The 18,112-nt window shown below is 35.4% G+C and overlaps 1 protein-coding gene across 1 annotated transcript in view; it reads right to left on the reverse strand.

Moving 5' to 3' along the window:
* LOC150082795 (paramyosin-like) overlaps nt 1-18,112 on the reverse strand; it is a 185,257-nt gene that overhangs the window by 125,869 nt on the left and 41,276 nt on the right. Inside the window, exon 2 of the mRNA XM_090377604.1 lies at nt 14,329-14,385. Coding sequence (XP_090233730.1) covers nt 14,329-14,385 — 57 coding nt within the window. The remainder of the gene's footprint in view (nt 1-14,328; nt 14,386-18,112) is intronic.

Consider the following 18,112-nt stretch of genomic DNA (forward strand, 5'->3'; position numbering starts at 1 on the left):
AGAAATCAGCAAATAAGTTTTGGCAACCATAGTGATACTATTTAGCTTGAATTAAAAAGTTTTCAGTAAATATGAGAATTGTAATTGTATTGAATTGAATACATAAAAGGAGAAGAGAACGGGGTATAGGTGTGAACTATGAAGTCTGGGATAAGAATTAGTGTGTTGCGAAAGGAAAAGCGTTGGAAACTACTGAACTGGAGGGTATTTACATTATAACAGATAAAAACAGAAAGAATGACGTAAGCTATACAATAAACATAAATAAGTTATAGATTCAGAAATTTACAATCATTTACATGAATATTTTATTAATTAGTCTTTCATATCACAAGTTAAATCTCGGACGGATCAAGAAATCTTTTAATCATTCATCGTGCTTATCTGCAAATTAACAGTTTATCTGCAAAGTTCGTTCTTTGTGTTGATTTTCATGCGGTTCTTGAAGTACGGAAAGAAAAATAACAAAAGTGAATAAAGAACATCATAGATGGCGCCACCACCGCTATCTTGCAAATGTCCTTTCATAGTGGCGCCATCTCTGAATGTGAAAACAAATATGACGGAAATAACTGGCTTGAGCTGGTAAAATTTGCAGAAAAAAAGCGTGATAATTATAAAAAATTAAGAAGTTTGATATTCTCCTTACAGAAATGAAGGGAGCAGACGTTTCTTTATTCTTCATCTTTCGTCAAAAATTGACCACTTCAAAACATAATGCTGCTATAATGTGCTTCAAGGCAAATTATCTGTTTGGTGGTGACATCTATGAACAAAACAAGTAACCATACGGAATGGAAAAAAAAAACAGATTTATGTCAATACGTAGTTTATTTTTAGTTTTCAAAATTAACCGTTGCGCTTGGCCCCTAAGTGCTACACATTATGGGACCAATCTGAATCTCTTAACTGCAGAAGCCGCTTTTTATTGTTGTCAGTTGGTAGTTGTCCCTGTATACATGACCATTGTAAACACACAAATTGTTAGCGTTAAAAATAATATTTTGAAAATTAAAAATGAATCAAATTTTTTAAAATGAGTATGTGGTACAGTATTGATACTTCTTATTCTTTGTTTGATATCTAATAAATTGCATTTCCATTTCTTATTCAATTTTCGTGAATGGTAATACAATACTGGAGGAGGGGCTTATGTACTGGTGCAACTTGAAGCATTTCCAAATTAAAACACTCGGTATATAGTTTATTCAACAAACAGTCTGTATATAAATTAATTATTAATAAATAAATATGTATGCAGTAATATCTCGTTTAGTGTATGGAATTTGTTCCTGGATCTGACTGCACTAAACGAATTGTTGCTAAACTGGATTGTTGTTGTTGTGGAGGTTTTTGACACATCGACTACTTTATTCACAGCGGACCAATACATGTGGTATGCTAGTTCCTATTACTGTTATTGTTTGCAATATGTCTGTACAAGTATGTGTTCATAGGTCAATGGTAAATTCACCTGTGAGTTTACAGATAATGCAGAAACAAACCATGCCCGTTCTTGCACCAGTGGCGTACCATCCTATGGTACATGTGGTACAGCTGCACCAGAGATGGGTTCAGGGGAATCCAGAAGTAAAAGAGGAGAATGGAAAAGTTACTTAAAAAACGAATAAATTACGTTGCACCAGAACCTAAGCTCATTATGATACACTACTAATGCAAGTACATTCTTTCGAAATAATGTTTAAGGGAAGAGAGGGACGTTACCCCAATTATTTCTCCCTGGGTCCGTCTTTGTAATAGGTCGATTTGCATGTTGTGCAGCCTGGAAAATACAGAATAAGTAAGGGGAACTCTATCTCCCTCCGTTTGAAAATCGGCTAACTCAGCTCCAATTGGAGACCTTCAAGAGTTTCACCAGACTCTGAGGGGACTTAAATGCAGAGCTCTGCAAATGTGAAAAGTGGGGGACCAACTGTACTGTTACAGAAGACTTGTGTCCATTGTATCACACAGGATAAGTTCCGGGTATGTAATTTAGAATATAAAAGTTACATAATAACAACTGGTTTTATCTCGTAAGAGTTTGCAAAAAGCCGAAGGGTCCCAAAAGCATCCCTTTCAACTCAACCAACCATGAAGCTTATCCATGAAATGAACTCTTTTCATTCATTACACCCATTGTGATGATGTCTTTCGTTAATTTTTCCGCTGGTGAAGCCGGACTTCAGGCAAATTATATGTTGTGTGTATGATATCACCTCCCTTCTTTTTGTTATTAATATCCTTGCATGCCTTGAGATCACACGTGTAAATGTGTAATAAAATATGTAAATAGAAATGCAAAGCATTGATCGCTTCAGATTGTCCAGAAAGCACCTTTCTTCTGACGCTTAAGATCTCGATGGGAGCCTAGGAAAGGAGGTTTGCCTTTTCATTGATTTCTTATTTCATGTTTGTGTATTTGAATTATCTTATTTTATCTTGTTTTATTGTAATTCTTTTAACCTCGTACTTAACAGTCGTTACTTTCGGCGTTAATAAGCTGTCATTATTTGATTTCTAGCCTTTCTATTACTATCTGTATGCATTATAGCCATAGTAGCTTATGCACCATCAAACCCCCAGACTATCTGTATGTTATGTTTATGTTAAGTTATATGTGTGAACCTCTGGCCATGATTATTCTTGCAGAGACAGGTAATATTGCTATGCTCTTTTCTGCAGAGTCTTCATGTAAAGATAGAAACATGCAACTTCTAGAAATTTCCGTTCATTCCGTTCGTAATAATAATTACAACTACGAACCCCAGACCGTACTAGAGACACTGACCCACAAGCTGTACTGGGATCGCGCCATAATAATGGACAAGACAATCCCGCACAACAGACCGAACATAACCCTTGTCGACAAGAAGGAAAATGCTACCTATCTGATTGACATAGGTGCCCAACACTGAAAACCCACGAGGAAAAGATCATTAAGTACACCGACCTAAGAGAGAGAAGATCAAAGAAACGTGGCGTATGCAACAAGTAACGACTATTCTCATCATCGTATCAACCACCGGTATGGTGCCAAAGACCCTACATGACAGCCTGACAGCAACAGATCTCCCAGAGAACACCTACAAAGAACTCCAGAATGTCGCAATCCTGAACACCTGTAGATAGTCAGAGAGTTCCTCGACCAGCAATAACACCAGACATAACCAACCTGTGCACTTGGTACCAGCACCCGTCACGGGGTGGAACCTCCCCTATCAGGGAGAAATAATAATAATAATCCAGTACAAGCTGCATTAGGTGGTTGTTACGTCTGGTCATAAGGAAGAGAAATAATAATGATAATAATAAGTCACTTTTTACTTGCTCTCTATAATTGTCTTTACATAGAAACACTATTGGTCGTAATGTGCTCAAATTCTATTTCGCTTTACTAGCCTGCGTTCCCTTTACAGTTTGTCATTTCACTCGAAAGACAATCATTTTCTGTCACTTTCAGAACATTCCTCATAATGTGTTATTTGTGGTTAGTGGTTAATATTTCAGTAAATTCATGTAAGATGGCACTGTGACTGACTGGTTGGTTGGTTGTTGTAGGGTTTTAGGCAAATCAGACACTAAGGCCATATTGCGCCATGTATATAATATGTCTGCATACTGCGTGTGTTCTGTGGTGGATTTGCTGGATAAAAAACCCGAGTTTCCGGAAGTAAAAACTGTACTACACTCGCTTAGGGAAACTAATTCAGCCACGTTATGAAGAAGACAACCATAAAAATTCCTCCCGTCATTGACGGGATTTGAACTCGATCTTTTTCACCCGGTGCGGAGAAGACGGTGATTATACCAACTGTGCTACCACCACCACCATCATCATCATCAGCCATTTTCAATCCACTGCAGGATGAAGGCCTCTCCAGCAGCTTTCCAGTTCTTTCTATTTTGTGCAATGGCCATCCACTTACCACCCACGAACTCGTCAATTTCATCTGTCCATCTCCGTCGTTGTCTTCCAGATCTTCTTCTAGCTCCTCTTGGGTACCATTCTATTATTTTCTTAGTCCATCTGTCATCATGTCTTCGAGCTATGAGCTGCCCAAGGCCATTTTAGTTTTTATAAGAATGTCCTTTACTTGAGTTTGCTGCCTAGTCCATGTGTTTCTCTTCTTATCTAACAGTCTGATTCTTAATATAATTCGTTCCATTTTTCTCTGTGTAGTTCTAAGCTTCTCTTCCATTCTTTTGGTGATTGCCCAAGTTCCACTTCCATAAATCAAGGTGTAGAGTATACATTGGTTCATTATTTTACGTTTCAGACAAATTGGGATATTGCTCCTCGGTATGTGACTATATTTCCTGAATGCTATCCATCTGAAATTTATTCTTCTCTTGACTTCCAGCCATTTATCATTATTACAGCTAATGACTTGTCCCAGATAAGTATATGACTCCACCTTTTCAATTACTGCTCCTTCAATCATTATATCCCTTTCTGTGGAATACTTTTTCAACATTACTCTTGTTTTAGCCATATTCATCTTTAGTCCGAAATCCTTACAAACTCCGCAAAACTGATTAAGATTTTCCTCTAATTCTTTGGGAACACAACTTATGATCACAATGTCATCTGCAAATCGTAAATGGTTTAGCTACTCTCCATTCACATTTACTCCTTTCTGCGACCAGTCTAACCTGAAAGCTTCCTCAAGGGCAGCAGTAAACAACTTCGGATAAATTGTGTCTCCTTGTCGAACTCCTGTCTCAATTTTAAATTTGCTACTGTCTTTGTCTAGTCTAATAATGGAGGTAGGGTTTTCACATATTTTCTTCAAAATCATAATATGCGGGGTATCTATGCCTTGTCTTTCCAGTCCCCGAAACATTGCTTCATGTTACCATCGTACTGTGCTATAATTATCTCATTTTGGTGTGATATAAGTTCGCTGATCGGTTCCTTTAGAACATGAACTTTATGGCTTTGTTTAAGGTACGGTTCGTTATACTCTTTTTGCTTATACTGTATATTTATATTGTTGTAATGTTTTAAAAAATTAGATTTTTTCAGCTTTTAAAAAAATGGGCTAAATGAATCGCAAGGAGTTGCGTTATAACAGATTGTCACTAATAGGAGGCTTCGCTGAACTGGGTATTACTGTACTTTCCATAAAGTCAAATGAAACTCAATTAAGACAATCTTTTACGAGCATTACGGGATTGGTTGATTGTTTTTTTTTTTTTTTTAAGTACTGTATATGTTTTCTTTACTCATAGTGCGCCAGTTTTGTATTGTATTACAAGTGTGCGTTTTGGAGCAGATTTTCACGTGTGCGTTTGAAAAACCCGGAATAATTTAAGGAAAAGCTCTTTTCTTTCCGCCTGAGATTGGCTAACCACAACCTTGATTGGAGAGGCGTTTTAAAAATCCTCCGGTCTTCGACGTGATTTGAACCTCTACAAATAAGCGGGGAATTAACTATACTTTCCTGGTGTTACAGGCATATCTTCCATATTGTTGTTAATTATCCCGAAAATGGCGATGACATTAGAGAAATGACAACTTTCGAGGATATACAAGCATAATCTATATTAATCTTTATCTTTATTTTGTAAATCGTACAAAAACGTCCACCTTTTGACTTGAATTACTGCTTTTTTCGTTTTTTTTTTTTTTTTTTTTGCCCGTACTGATAAGAACAAAACGGATAAAATCTCTAGAATTTAATGAAACTGCTCACAGCAACTTCTCTAGTCTTTTGTTATTTATGGGATGAAACATTAGTTTCTCTAAAAAAATTCTCAGTGCGACAAAATTAAGGCTTACGTTGTTGGAGGCGCCTCCGTAGCCAGGTGGGCAGGATTTGGTAGTTGTTGGCGCATCGGCTTCTGTGGCCATATTGCATCTCCCAAGGTTTTTGCAGTACTTTGATCCAAGCCCGAGGCGGGAATCGAACCCGCGACCTTTGGGTTGCCGGGTAGGTGCTTTACCCACTCGGCTAGCCCGGTCGGCTGCCAGGTGGGCAGGAGCAGCAGTGCGTAGCACACGCTTCTTGATTAGACCGGGGTTCGAGCCCGTGCCCACCAAATACGGAGGATGCGGAAAGGTCAGAGAATGACCACCGCATATCCCCGGAGCAATATGGCCTTAGTTGCTAATGCTCCTAAAAACCAATTAACAACAACAACAACAACGTTGTTGGAAGTGGTGAAGTTTTATTTTTATCATTTCATTATTATTATTTTGTTTTTTGCGAATGAGATTCGAATCTGTCCGCGTTTTTTATGTATGAGCAAGTACATAAATTAGGCTTACTTTGTTATGCTTTTTTTCTGTTCCTGATGCAAACCGAAAGCAAGTAAACTGCAAAATATCTTTAACCTCCCATACATTGACTTGTATGAATTATATAATAAAGAGTATTATGTAACTATTCATTGGATGCGTTTTAAAGATGGTTTTTTATTAATGCAAAATTCCACCGTCGCGAAAGCAGAACTATACTGATGTTCAAAGAAAGTGCATCATCTAGGAATTCCACATTTCTAACCCTTTTCAGTGGTGGTATATTATATTAATGACTAACATCACAAATAGAAATATAAACAAAAATATTTATTAATAGTTAAGGGAAAGCTAAGTAATATTTGACAGGTGCTCTCAAAATATTCCAAAATGAGCATTTGCAACCTTTATACAACAGTTTTGGTAAAAACGACAATTATGGCTGATACGTTATCAGAAGCCTTTAATTTGCTTCAGTTTATCATTTTAAACTGAAGAACAAAATGAAAAGTTCACCAGGTGTAAACTAATATTTAGTTGAACCGCCTCTGGCCCTGATGACAGCAGCACACCGTCCAGTCATTGACAAGATCAATTTCTGAAGATAATCAACTGATAGTTCGTGGTTCCAAACACGAATTATGGCTTCCTGAAGTTCACGAAGGGTCTTTGGTTTCTTTCTGGCAACTGCAGATTCCACACGATGCCAACAGTTCTTTATAGGATTCAGGTCTGGGCTGTTTCCTGGCCAGCTAAGAGTTGTAATGGACCGTTCTTCCAACCATTTTTTCACCTGTAACAAATGTAAACACATTACTGTCGAACCTCTAATGCAGAAATGAAGCTAAAGTAACTACAGAAGTGCCTACTTACACTTTTCGCCCAATGACAAGGAGCAGAGTCGTCCTGAAAGATGCAGTAACTTGGCAGGTTGAAATGCTCTCTAATGGTTGACAGCAATTTGCCTTCCAATATATATATTTTTTATTTATTTACATAAATACAAAAATACATAACACTCTCTATTTACAATCATTTGAACTGGGCAAGAAACTCCAGCAGAAAGTGGAGCTTCTCTTACAAAATTGTAAAACAGAACAAAACTCTCAAGACTCAAGTAAAAGAAAAGCATGTATGCGCACACTCAATGACATTTATGTATTCGTGTATGTATGTGGCCTATTTGTAGCAGTTCCAGGACCTTGGTCCATCTCCCCAAATAGTCTCTATCTTGACTACAGAATCTGTGTAATCAGAGCTTGAAATGTGAGCAACCAACATCTGAGCAACTGCTGCCTGATGCCCGTACCAAGGCACGTGGAGCCGGACATAATCAACTATCTGCGCTTCGGTAGTGCGCTAAAATCCCGCATCCACTGGAGGTAGTGCAATACCAGTGGATGCCTGCAATCCCGTATTCAGGATGCCCAGTCTTGAGTACCAGCAGGGGAAAAAATAAAATAAATAATAATAATAATATAGCCAGGTATCCATTGGCATTTACGGAATCTTTTATAAACTGCAGGTCACCAATCCGCAGTACGAAATGTACCCACATATAATTAGGCTTGTAGGGGATTTCACTTTAGGAATTTCAACATGTCTACGGTGAATAGTTTTCAACCTGCATGTGCAGAGCCATGCAGGTTGAATTTCTTCTCATCCGAGAAAATAACTGACTTCCACTGCTCGGGGTCCATTTGACATGCTCCTTACACCAAATTAATCGGGCCTTTTTCATTTTTTGTGTGAGGAGGGGCTTCTTCTTAGGATGACGGGCTACAAATCCATTTTTGAAGAGGCGTCTTTCGACTGTTACTGCACTTGCTACCACTCCTGTATGTTCTTCCCATTCTCTTTTCAGCTCAGACGAAGAAGCTTTACGGTATTAAGGCATAAACGCTTCAAAACGGATCTTGTTTTGGCGTAGAGACTCGTTTGCGTCCGGTTCCTTTTTTCCTATCAACAGAACCAGTATTCTTGAGTTTGGAAAAAAATCTACTCACTGTCCACTGATTACAAGACACTCTATAAGCAATATGACGGGAAGAACATCCTTCCTCACGTAAAGCAACAATAGTACTCTTTCTTCGTGGCGTCAACTGCACGTAACTCGCCATCCTGACACAAGCAAGAAATGACTGCAACTCTTACAGAGCGTGCTTATATAGCTGAAAGTAACAGCTGATGCAATATTCCGTCATCACCCACGCGTGTCAATCTTATCTGATGCAATCTGTAAGAAATATTGCCATATACTTACGTTATTCGAACGACAATTACAATTTTAAGGGGTGATGCACTTTCTTTGAACACCAGTGTATAGTATTCAGGCAAAGCAGATACCATAGTTACAGGCATGTTATACTGATGCCTCATGGTCTTAGCTGCTTTACCAGAAAAAAAACCCAACTCAATCTGTGTATTGGAGTGAAAGAAATCAGAGAATCCTGAAAGAAAGCCTCTTCACTACAGCTAAGACCGTTGGCCCAGCATAAAAAAACAAAAAGTTCAGAAAAATCAATCGATTCAAAGTGAAATTAATAGTATTCTGCTTAGCAAATGAACAGATTCATTCTTTATTATAGCACCATCCAGCATTACTATAGAAGCGAAAGGTTGCCCTCTATTTGTAAGGTAAAATTTTAAAATTCAGCTATTATGTCACAAAGCATCTTAGTCCATTTTGTGGTAGTGTAATGCGGCTATACGTTAAAGTGTGTTCACCAGCCGATTTGTACCCTGTGCGTACTGAAAAACCATGAATAACTTACGGTTAAAGTTAGATCGGCTAACTACAGAGGAATTCTTAAAACCCAACTGAATAGGGTTTTAAGAATTCCTTTATCGCCGACGGTATCCGATCTGCATTCCTTCAAACGACAACTGGCGAGACAATTAGTGTATAAATTTTTGTTTCCACACCGAGGATATTTCTTCATATTTTAATTTATTATTTATTAATTATTGAGAGTGGGACTTGTAAGCTTAATCTTTATACAAGGTATAGATGGCTGCGCGGGAGAGGAGTGGGGAAGAATCCCTACATTCAAGCCACAGTTGGGCCCATTCTGCAATCCTCGAAAATGTGATTTGTCCGTAAGCCAAAGGCAGGGCCCTGTCAAGAATTTTACTGTTGGACGTAAAGAGTAAAATTGTGCTTCTCTCCCCCACAAACACGAACATGTCCACGTGTTCATTTTGTTGCCCCTTTCCGACAAACATGAAAATATCTTAGCGTCCTTTTTTCACTCCTCTCTGCCAAACATTAAAAAGTCTATGTTCATTTTCACCCCTTCTCCGCCAAATTTGAAAGGTCTGTGTTCATTTTAACTCCTTTGAGAGCTTGCGCTTTGATGCGGCCATTTCCAGGCCTTCCATGTTAGCAGTGCCCTGCGCCAGAGTAAAATTAATCCATAAAGGATTCCCTTATCTCGTTGGGAAACGTCCCTCAATTTGTACCTGCAAGGAACTCGAACTCATGCCATTTCCCCTTCGGCGTGGGGGGGGAGGCAGAGAGCGAGTGAGTGCGGTAACGCTATTCACTGCTCCACTGCGCGGATCTCTGCAAGGTGTATAACGCAGACTGCATAGTGCTGCCAGTAGTTCTCCGTACTTTTCTTTATAGTATCAAGGTCGTACGTAGTCTATGAGAATTCGAATTAGTTACAGCAGATTTCAAATTTTCCTCGGTCTCGATCGTTTTCTCTGACCTTAGAAATCAATTTCAAAAATATCCAAAAAGGTTTGTGCTGCTCTCCTTAATTTATACAACTAACTATTTGACGAGGCTAGTGTATTGGCTTAGCCATAATCTTAGCTAATCGAATGGGGCATCCATATCATGTTTTCTATTTATGTCTTGTAAAAGAGCACATCAGCTCTTTGAGACCAAATTAGTCTCCGGAAGTCCCAGGAACAGGATAAAGACTTCTCGTGTGCTGGAATCACCATTACATAAATGTGAAGAGCAGACAAACCCACTCAAGCGACGTCGCCGTCAGTCTTCTATCTGGTATTTGGGAGAATGACAAGTAACTTTAGTGCTTGTCTTTTTTTCCTTAGAATACTCACAGGCGCACGGTGTAGCGGTAAGCAGTTGATCGGTAGTCCTTCTAATGTAGGAGAATGGGGGGGGGGGATAGCCACTTCCCTAAATTTGTCATTTTTATTAATATTATATTGCAGACAAGAGTATTCAAGTTAACGAGATTGTACAACGTCACTAGTTACGCAACAGGCGCCTTTCTAATAGAGGACCGCCACGATGTAAAATAAAAATATCACAACGGTATTTTTCTGTTGAAACCCTTCTCTCTTTGCAGTAATTTTTCACATTTTCTTTCTTCTTTATGATGTTAAAAAACATTTTTGAACAAAAATTTATGCATTGTGTTGAGTTATAAAATGGCTTGCATTTTGGCGTTATTTCTGATTGCAAATAAGTGGAAAGATAAGGAAAACAAGGAAAAATGTAATACCGAGAAAATGCAGAAATAGAAGCGGGACGCATTATTTATTACACGTTAATTGTTATCATGGATGTTTACAATTAACAGATAAAATTGTCAAATAGGAAATTAATATCTTAGATTTAATCTTTGCTAATGAAGAATTAGGATATACAGTCACTTGTGTGGATTTATTCCATCAGATCAGAAGGTAATGATATTTAATATTTATGAAGACAAGTCAAATGTGGTACTAAAACAGTACACAATTTTTCGTAAATCTGATTGGTTGGATTAATTGGGAATCAGTCATTAAATCAGAATCAATAAATAAAACAAAAACAGTCCTTAATTTTTTTTTGATATTATAACACGGATAATAAAAAAATATGTGCCATTTTTATATCATTACGTAATAATAAATACCCAGTCCGGTTTGGTTCCGATCTTAAACTTAAATTAAAATGCAAAGAAAATTTGCATGATAACAATAAAATGTTCCCTCTATGAAGATTAAATTACAATTGGATTCAGTCGGAAAATAGATAAAACAAACTATACTACAAACAGCAAAGTAAACAAAACCTTTGTGGAAAATTTTATCTCAGGCGTATCAAAAAGAATGATTGTTAGACAACTCAAATCTCATGACAAGTAATAATTACTGTAAATTATAATCGGTCCAAGGCTTCTACACCTAGTGAAATAGTTAATCTCCTTGCAGATTACTATTAATTCTAATTTTCATTCAACTTTGGTTAATGCCACAAATTATCTCTACTACATAATTCATGACGACAGCATTTTTGATAATAAAACAGTGTATTCCGATCTAACATCAGCCTTGAAATCATTTACGCAATGCTTATAAAAGAGGTGCTGACAGCATTTCTCTTATATTTTGGAAACGTTGTATGGACCAAATGACAGCTTCATTGCTTTATATTTTTTAATATTATTGTAAGTTTTAGCTATATACTTCTAGTTTATAAGTTTTAGCTATATGCACCTAGGTGATAACTACGAAATATTAGAGACTTTATAAAGATTATTCACCTCAGAAGTGCGTTATCTTTATAAAGAAGTTTCTAATATTTTGTAATTTATATTTTAATAAATTAATAAAATACAGTGTTTATCCTTCATATTTTAAAAGGGCTTGTATCATACATATATAGAAACGCCGCGATAAGACTCATATAAATAATTAATAATTATCCTCCAGTTACTCAAATTAGCAGCTTTGCAAAAATTTTAGCTACAATAATACAACGCAAATTATCATCTTATTTTAATTCAGTTTTAACTTCCAATCAAACTGGCATTCATACTGAGGGGGGGGGAGAGGCTCAGTTGTGAGCAACGTGTTTACCAACGGGCAGTTTACAAATATAAAATTTTCCACCATGCAGATACTTCTTGAACCATTTTGTTTTCAAACGGAGTGCCTCAAGGATCATTTGTATTTGTATTTTCTAATATGTATATAAACAATTTTTGTCATGTTACAAAACTTGGAGGCGTCAAAATATTGCTGTATGCACACATTGTAATTCATGTAATGAAACTAAAGTGAACTACAGTCAACGTTAATTTTTATTATTATTGTACACAGTTCAATAACTTTCAGTAACTTTTTGATGTTTATAACTGTGTTAAAATATCAAGAAAGGCAACATAGTTTCATTTAAAGATCCACATAAAAAGATAAAATAGTATAATTATATAATAATTCTTAAGATATACTAATGGCATACGCAATTTAGGTGTACCATTTTCTGATAATTGCTCTTTTATCACACATATTTGACAATTCAGTTAAACAAGCATACAAAAGACTTGGATTTATAAAGCATTTTTTTAAAAATACTTTAAACAGTTCAAGACTCACAAAGACTTTATTATTAACGTTAATTTTACTTCTACTGGAATTTGCTAGTCCAGTATGGTCATCCAATTGTATAACCGATGTTTATAAATTAGAAAGTATACAAGCCAAATTACTAAACTACTAAATGAAATTGCACAGTCAACCAGACGGCTGTCATGGGCTTCATTATTCATTTAACATTCCTTAAACTCCATAAAATGGATTAAAATGGGTAACTGCTTAAACACAGAATTACATTTATATCTCGTTGAAAGTTTCACCCTTTACTACTAGAAACCTTAAAACGTTTTATGTAAAATACCCAACAATTATGGTAAATTATAGTCATTATTCATATCGTTAACTTTATTAAATAAGAAAACCTTGATACATTTATTCCATTAAAGGAATTCAAACAGCAAATTGAAAAAAAAAAAAAATAAATAAATAAATAATAATAATAATAAATAATAATAATAAATAAAATAATATATATATATATATATATATTTATGTATTTATATATAATATTTTGAAGTTTTTAATATTAATAGTTTTTATGCTTTTATAAAATTTTATGCAGTGATATTTTATTTATTAATAATTTTTAAAAAATTAATGCTATATAATTTTTCTCACGCGCAGTAAGTGGGTTATCTTTGTAGGTTGTATCTGTTATGTACGAATAAAAACTTTTAAAAATAAAAATTAAAAAGCTGTTTCACAATAGGATGGACGCGGCCAATATTGGGTTAATATTCAGGTTCGAATATGAATCCGCATCAACCCGGTCGCCTGCCTCTTGCTTTATTGCTAACTTTATTAAAAAGTTAATGGTCTTAATTAATTAAGTGACATATATTTGCTCGGTTAAACCGAAAAGTGAGGGGAGAGAGGGAGAGAGAAATTGACTGTATTTTACTGTGTGAGCACTCAATAAATGGAATGGCTTTATTGGAATATTCATATTTCATGCTATTAAGCCAGAAATCCTCGGCTTTTATTTTCATATTAAAATATTATGTAAATAAAATTTAATTGAGATTTCTCTGCTTATTTTATATAATATTTAGCTGCCTTAGTGCTCTTTCATACTATCTTATATGATGCTATTGGATTTCAGGATACTGCTTGCATATGACTTATATTCTTTCTTTAATATATTTATAAAGATATTATATTATTATATGTTTTATGTTTATTAACTAATTAAAAATCGGCCATTTTGTAGTTTATAAATCATTTTAACCACATATATAATCTTAAACTAGTGATTTTGAAAAATAACTATTACTCATAGTTAATAGAAATGTCGTTTATTAACGTAATAGATCCAGTAACTACATTCTAAAACGTTATCTTGATGTTGAAACATCAGCTGCAGCAATTCGACAGGATTAGAACAGAACATTCTCGTTCTCTCCAAGGAAGATGGCAAGGCTAGATAGAGATAGCATAATATATACTAGTTCAAGTAAGTCATTTATTTAAACTTTTCTGTTTTTATTTGGTTCAGATACTCGGATTACTTGTGTATTTTTGAACAGACCAACTTTGTTCCTTGAAGAAACAAAAGTTTTTTTTTTTTCTTTCTTAACCACCAGAAGGATTGCGTCTACGTGTTTTGGTCTATTTTTTTTCCCCATCTAACCGTTGGAGATAAAACTTTCTTAAGCTGACGACCTAGTTTCTCTAAAACTAAATATAGATTCAGTGAAACCATGCACAAGAAAGGCTATTCATAAATCTTAATGCTAGCTTACCCTTTGTCTCAGCTCACGCTCAAATTCCAGATCTTCTTGAAGTAATCGGATTTTATCCTGAAAACAAAACAAAATAGATTTAGTTCAGATTTAGATCAGATCATTTAGCTCTATCTTGATGTAATTTGTCTTGAGTAGATCAAGGTATAGTTGCATTTTAAGCTAATTTTTATCCATTTCCCCCTCAAAAAAGTGAAATAATAATTAAAATGAAAGCTTTATTTATTAATCTGTTTCGTAATGTAAACGTGTAAACTTGATGAAAATTTCATTTTGATGAAAAAATAAATATTAAAAAAAAAACTTGATAATTTTTAATCATTTCAGTAAAAAATGCAAGATGATGATGATGATACATATATTACAAATAACCAACAGTTGTGTAATTTGTAATATTTGTGTGTTTTTTGGACTTTGTAAAATTATTACAAACTGTATAAGTATTTTCACGAAAGTAGTGAAGGATTTTTAAAAAATCCAGTTGTTCAAGTCATATCTCAATTAATCCATTGACTCTTAGTTCATATAATTTTTGATTCACAATGCAAGAAGATTAGACTCCCAACAATAATAATTTGGAAGTTTACACCATCATATATTTTACTTTTCTTCCAATAATATAAATTTTAATTCTGGCTGTAATTTGTATATTCTATACATGGCTTTCTTCCAGTAAATCCGGCTATAGAATATATACCCACACAACTTGACATACACTATATACCGCTACCTTATGGCTTTAGTTGCCTAGGCGCTTATTCTAAACAGCTCAACGCACTCCCCTCGTTGTATATGTATGAAATATGTATTGAATTTCAGATGTACATCTGAAAATTCTCTTAGATCAGATATTTTATTTTTTATTTTTATTAATAACAAGATACACAACAGGTAACCATTAACAGCGTATCTGAGAGCAGAACAATGAACAGAGTTGATAACAATAATAAGAAACCCAACAGGAAGATAAACCATTTACGTAGATTCAAACATTAAAATCTTATGTACAAAAGAAGTATGTAATAAATTGTTACCAGTAAAACAAATAATAAATAAATTAATTAGAGAATATAAAAATAATAAAACAAATAATAAACTACAATAATTAGATGGGAGCTAGTCACTTTGCAGTTCAAGATAAGAGGCAAACTTGTGGATGGAGTTCATTAGCGATTGGGAGTTGTCAAAAAAGTCAATCAGAGTCATTTGCTGATTCTGTGTAGTGGACTGAACTTCAGAAAGTCAGTGGCAGCAGAGTAATGGCGAAACAGCTTAAGATTCCTGACTTGTCTACAAGGAACATTGAAGTTGATTTTGCTATGGATATCAGATGCTTCATAAGTTCCAATGATTACTTTGGGTAGAAGGGTGATGTCATCAATAACTCTTCTGTTGCACAGCTGTCTCAGATGAAAGTAATCACACAGCGATTCATAGTACACTGAGTAATAAAATAGAGGATTACGGAACATAAGGTAACGGACAAAATTTTTTGGACTGCTTTAATTTTGTTAATTAAAGTCTGTGTGAAATTCCAGATGGGTGAACTGAATTCAAAGATTGGCAGAACAATAGTTTTATAAAGGATAACAGCATATCTGTTTTTGAACTTGTAGGTGTTCCATTTGATAAATCCCAGTGTTTTAAATGCTTTTCTGGTGATTTTAAGGACATGGACATCAAATTTAGCACTGTTAGAGAAGAGAATCCCGGAGTCGTTAACTTGGTTACACCGTTCGATGATCACAGATTAATAGTATACTCCGTATTTATTAGTTGTGGAGCTCTGTAGGATGAGAAAGATTACTTTGCACTTCTAGGGGTTAACAGACAATCCATTCAGAGATAGCCACAGAGAGAATTTATTGAGAGTGCATTGAAGCTGTTGAGAATCGGTAATCTCCTTCACTGTTGAGTAGATCATCTGCATAGAGAGCAACTTGAACATTGGAGGTGCAGATGAAAAGAAGGAACGCATTTATGAAAAGTGGAGGACCTAGGGGGCAGTCTTGAGGTATTCCACTTGGTATAAAATGGTCCGAGTTCACTTGATTGATGATAACGCTCAAGAAACGATGCGTAATATGGCTCCTTAGCCATGAGAGCAAAGGATCACGGATACCATATAGCTTAAGTTTTTCCAGAAGTTGTTCTTGCGGGACTTTAAGCAAATGCCTTAAATATATCTTTGTAGACTGCATAAACTTGAAGGTGGCTATCAAGAACTTCAGAGGTGTGTTGTTGTTGAAGGTTTTACGGCGCAACGGCAGCTAAAGGCCGTTATGCAAAGGTGTTTTGCCAGAAAGGAAGCATATTCGTGACCACTGACTTGCCACTGCAGAAACCATGTTGATTCTGATCAATGAAAGGCCTGAAGAATTCGAAGAGATGTTTGTGTACTGCTGTGTCGAAGAGTTTAGCCAAGCTGTTTTGCAAGGATATGGGTCTATAATCAGTTACATCATTTTTATCACCTTTTTTGAAATGAGTGTTATAATTGACCTGTTAAGGAGCTGAGGATTCTTCCCCGGCCTGAGAGACAAATTGAACATCCGAAGTATAAAGGGTTTTATGCTAGTAACAGACATTTTCCAAAATAAGCCAGGAATTTCATCTGGACCTCTAGTATAGTCATGTTTTTCATGCTTTTTAATGCTGACTTTAAATCTTCTTGTGTGAGAAAGAGGTTGATGAGGATATCATCTTTAACAGGTGTGAAGTCAGGAAATGAGGTAGGTCTCAATGTATCTTTTGGTTTGAATTCTGTAAAAATATTTGACAAACTTTTGAGCAATACTGAATTCGTCCGATAAGAGAATTTCATCTGCGTTATGGAGTTGTAACTTTCTACTGGTTATATTCTTGTGCTTCATGAAATTCCAGAATGGTTACACATCTGCAGATGCATACGAACAAAGCTCTAAGTTAAACTGCATTATTTTTTTTTTACGAATAAAAACAGTCTTCGAATATTTATTTTTTGCTCTAATCAAATATAAATGTATAAAGAGTATTAAAAAATATTAAAGTCTTGCCAATCCTTGGCAAGACAGACCACGGCGATCATAAAACAAAGACATTGCAGTTTACCCCTACGACTAGACTGATATACAACTGTTAATGTCATTCCTGGATAATTTATAATTTATCATGATGGCCTCTCCTTATGTAAAACATAATTATCAATGAAAAGTGAATCACACTTGCTATTAAGGGCATTGTAATAGCTATTTACAGGGCTCGACAAATCCGATCGCCTGATTGCCACTGGCGACTAATAATTTGGCCTAGAGACTAATCTTTTGTAGTTCAGTCTAGTGGTAGAGATAAACTGCAATCTCTTTGTTTTATGATCGCCGTAGTCTGTGTCTTGCCAAGGGTTGGCGTGACTTTAATACTCTGTATACATTTATGTTTGATTAGAGCAAAAAATAATTTATCACCTCTTGTGATTTTTTGATTCTTGGCTTTTTCGATGGTGGTAACAATTAATTTAAAATATAGATAAAAGGTAATATATCGGCTGCTTTGGGAGGACGACATTATGCGAATTTAACCTGGATAATTAATACGAATTTAATTGCGCTTTAACAAGAAAGGTAAGCACGGTTATTTTCAGCGTCCTACTTGACACAAGGAGGATTTTATATTTCTGAGTAATAGCTCTTTTCGAAAGTTCTCTCTCTTTTTTTTAAGTATGCTGTCCGCCCCCCCGACACATACCCAAACATCCACCGGGCTATTAAGTTTCACAGATGTTTCCTAGATCTTGAATTTAGGCTAC

Source organism: Mastigoproctus giganteus, chromosome 7, assembly GCF_048544385.1.
Source record: "Mastigoproctus giganteus isolate SK-2022 chromosome 7, ASM4854438v1, whole genome shotgun sequence".
NCBI classification, from domain to species: Eukaryota; Metazoa; Arthropoda; class Arachnida; order Uropygi; family Thelyphonidae; genus Mastigoproctus; species Mastigoproctus giganteus.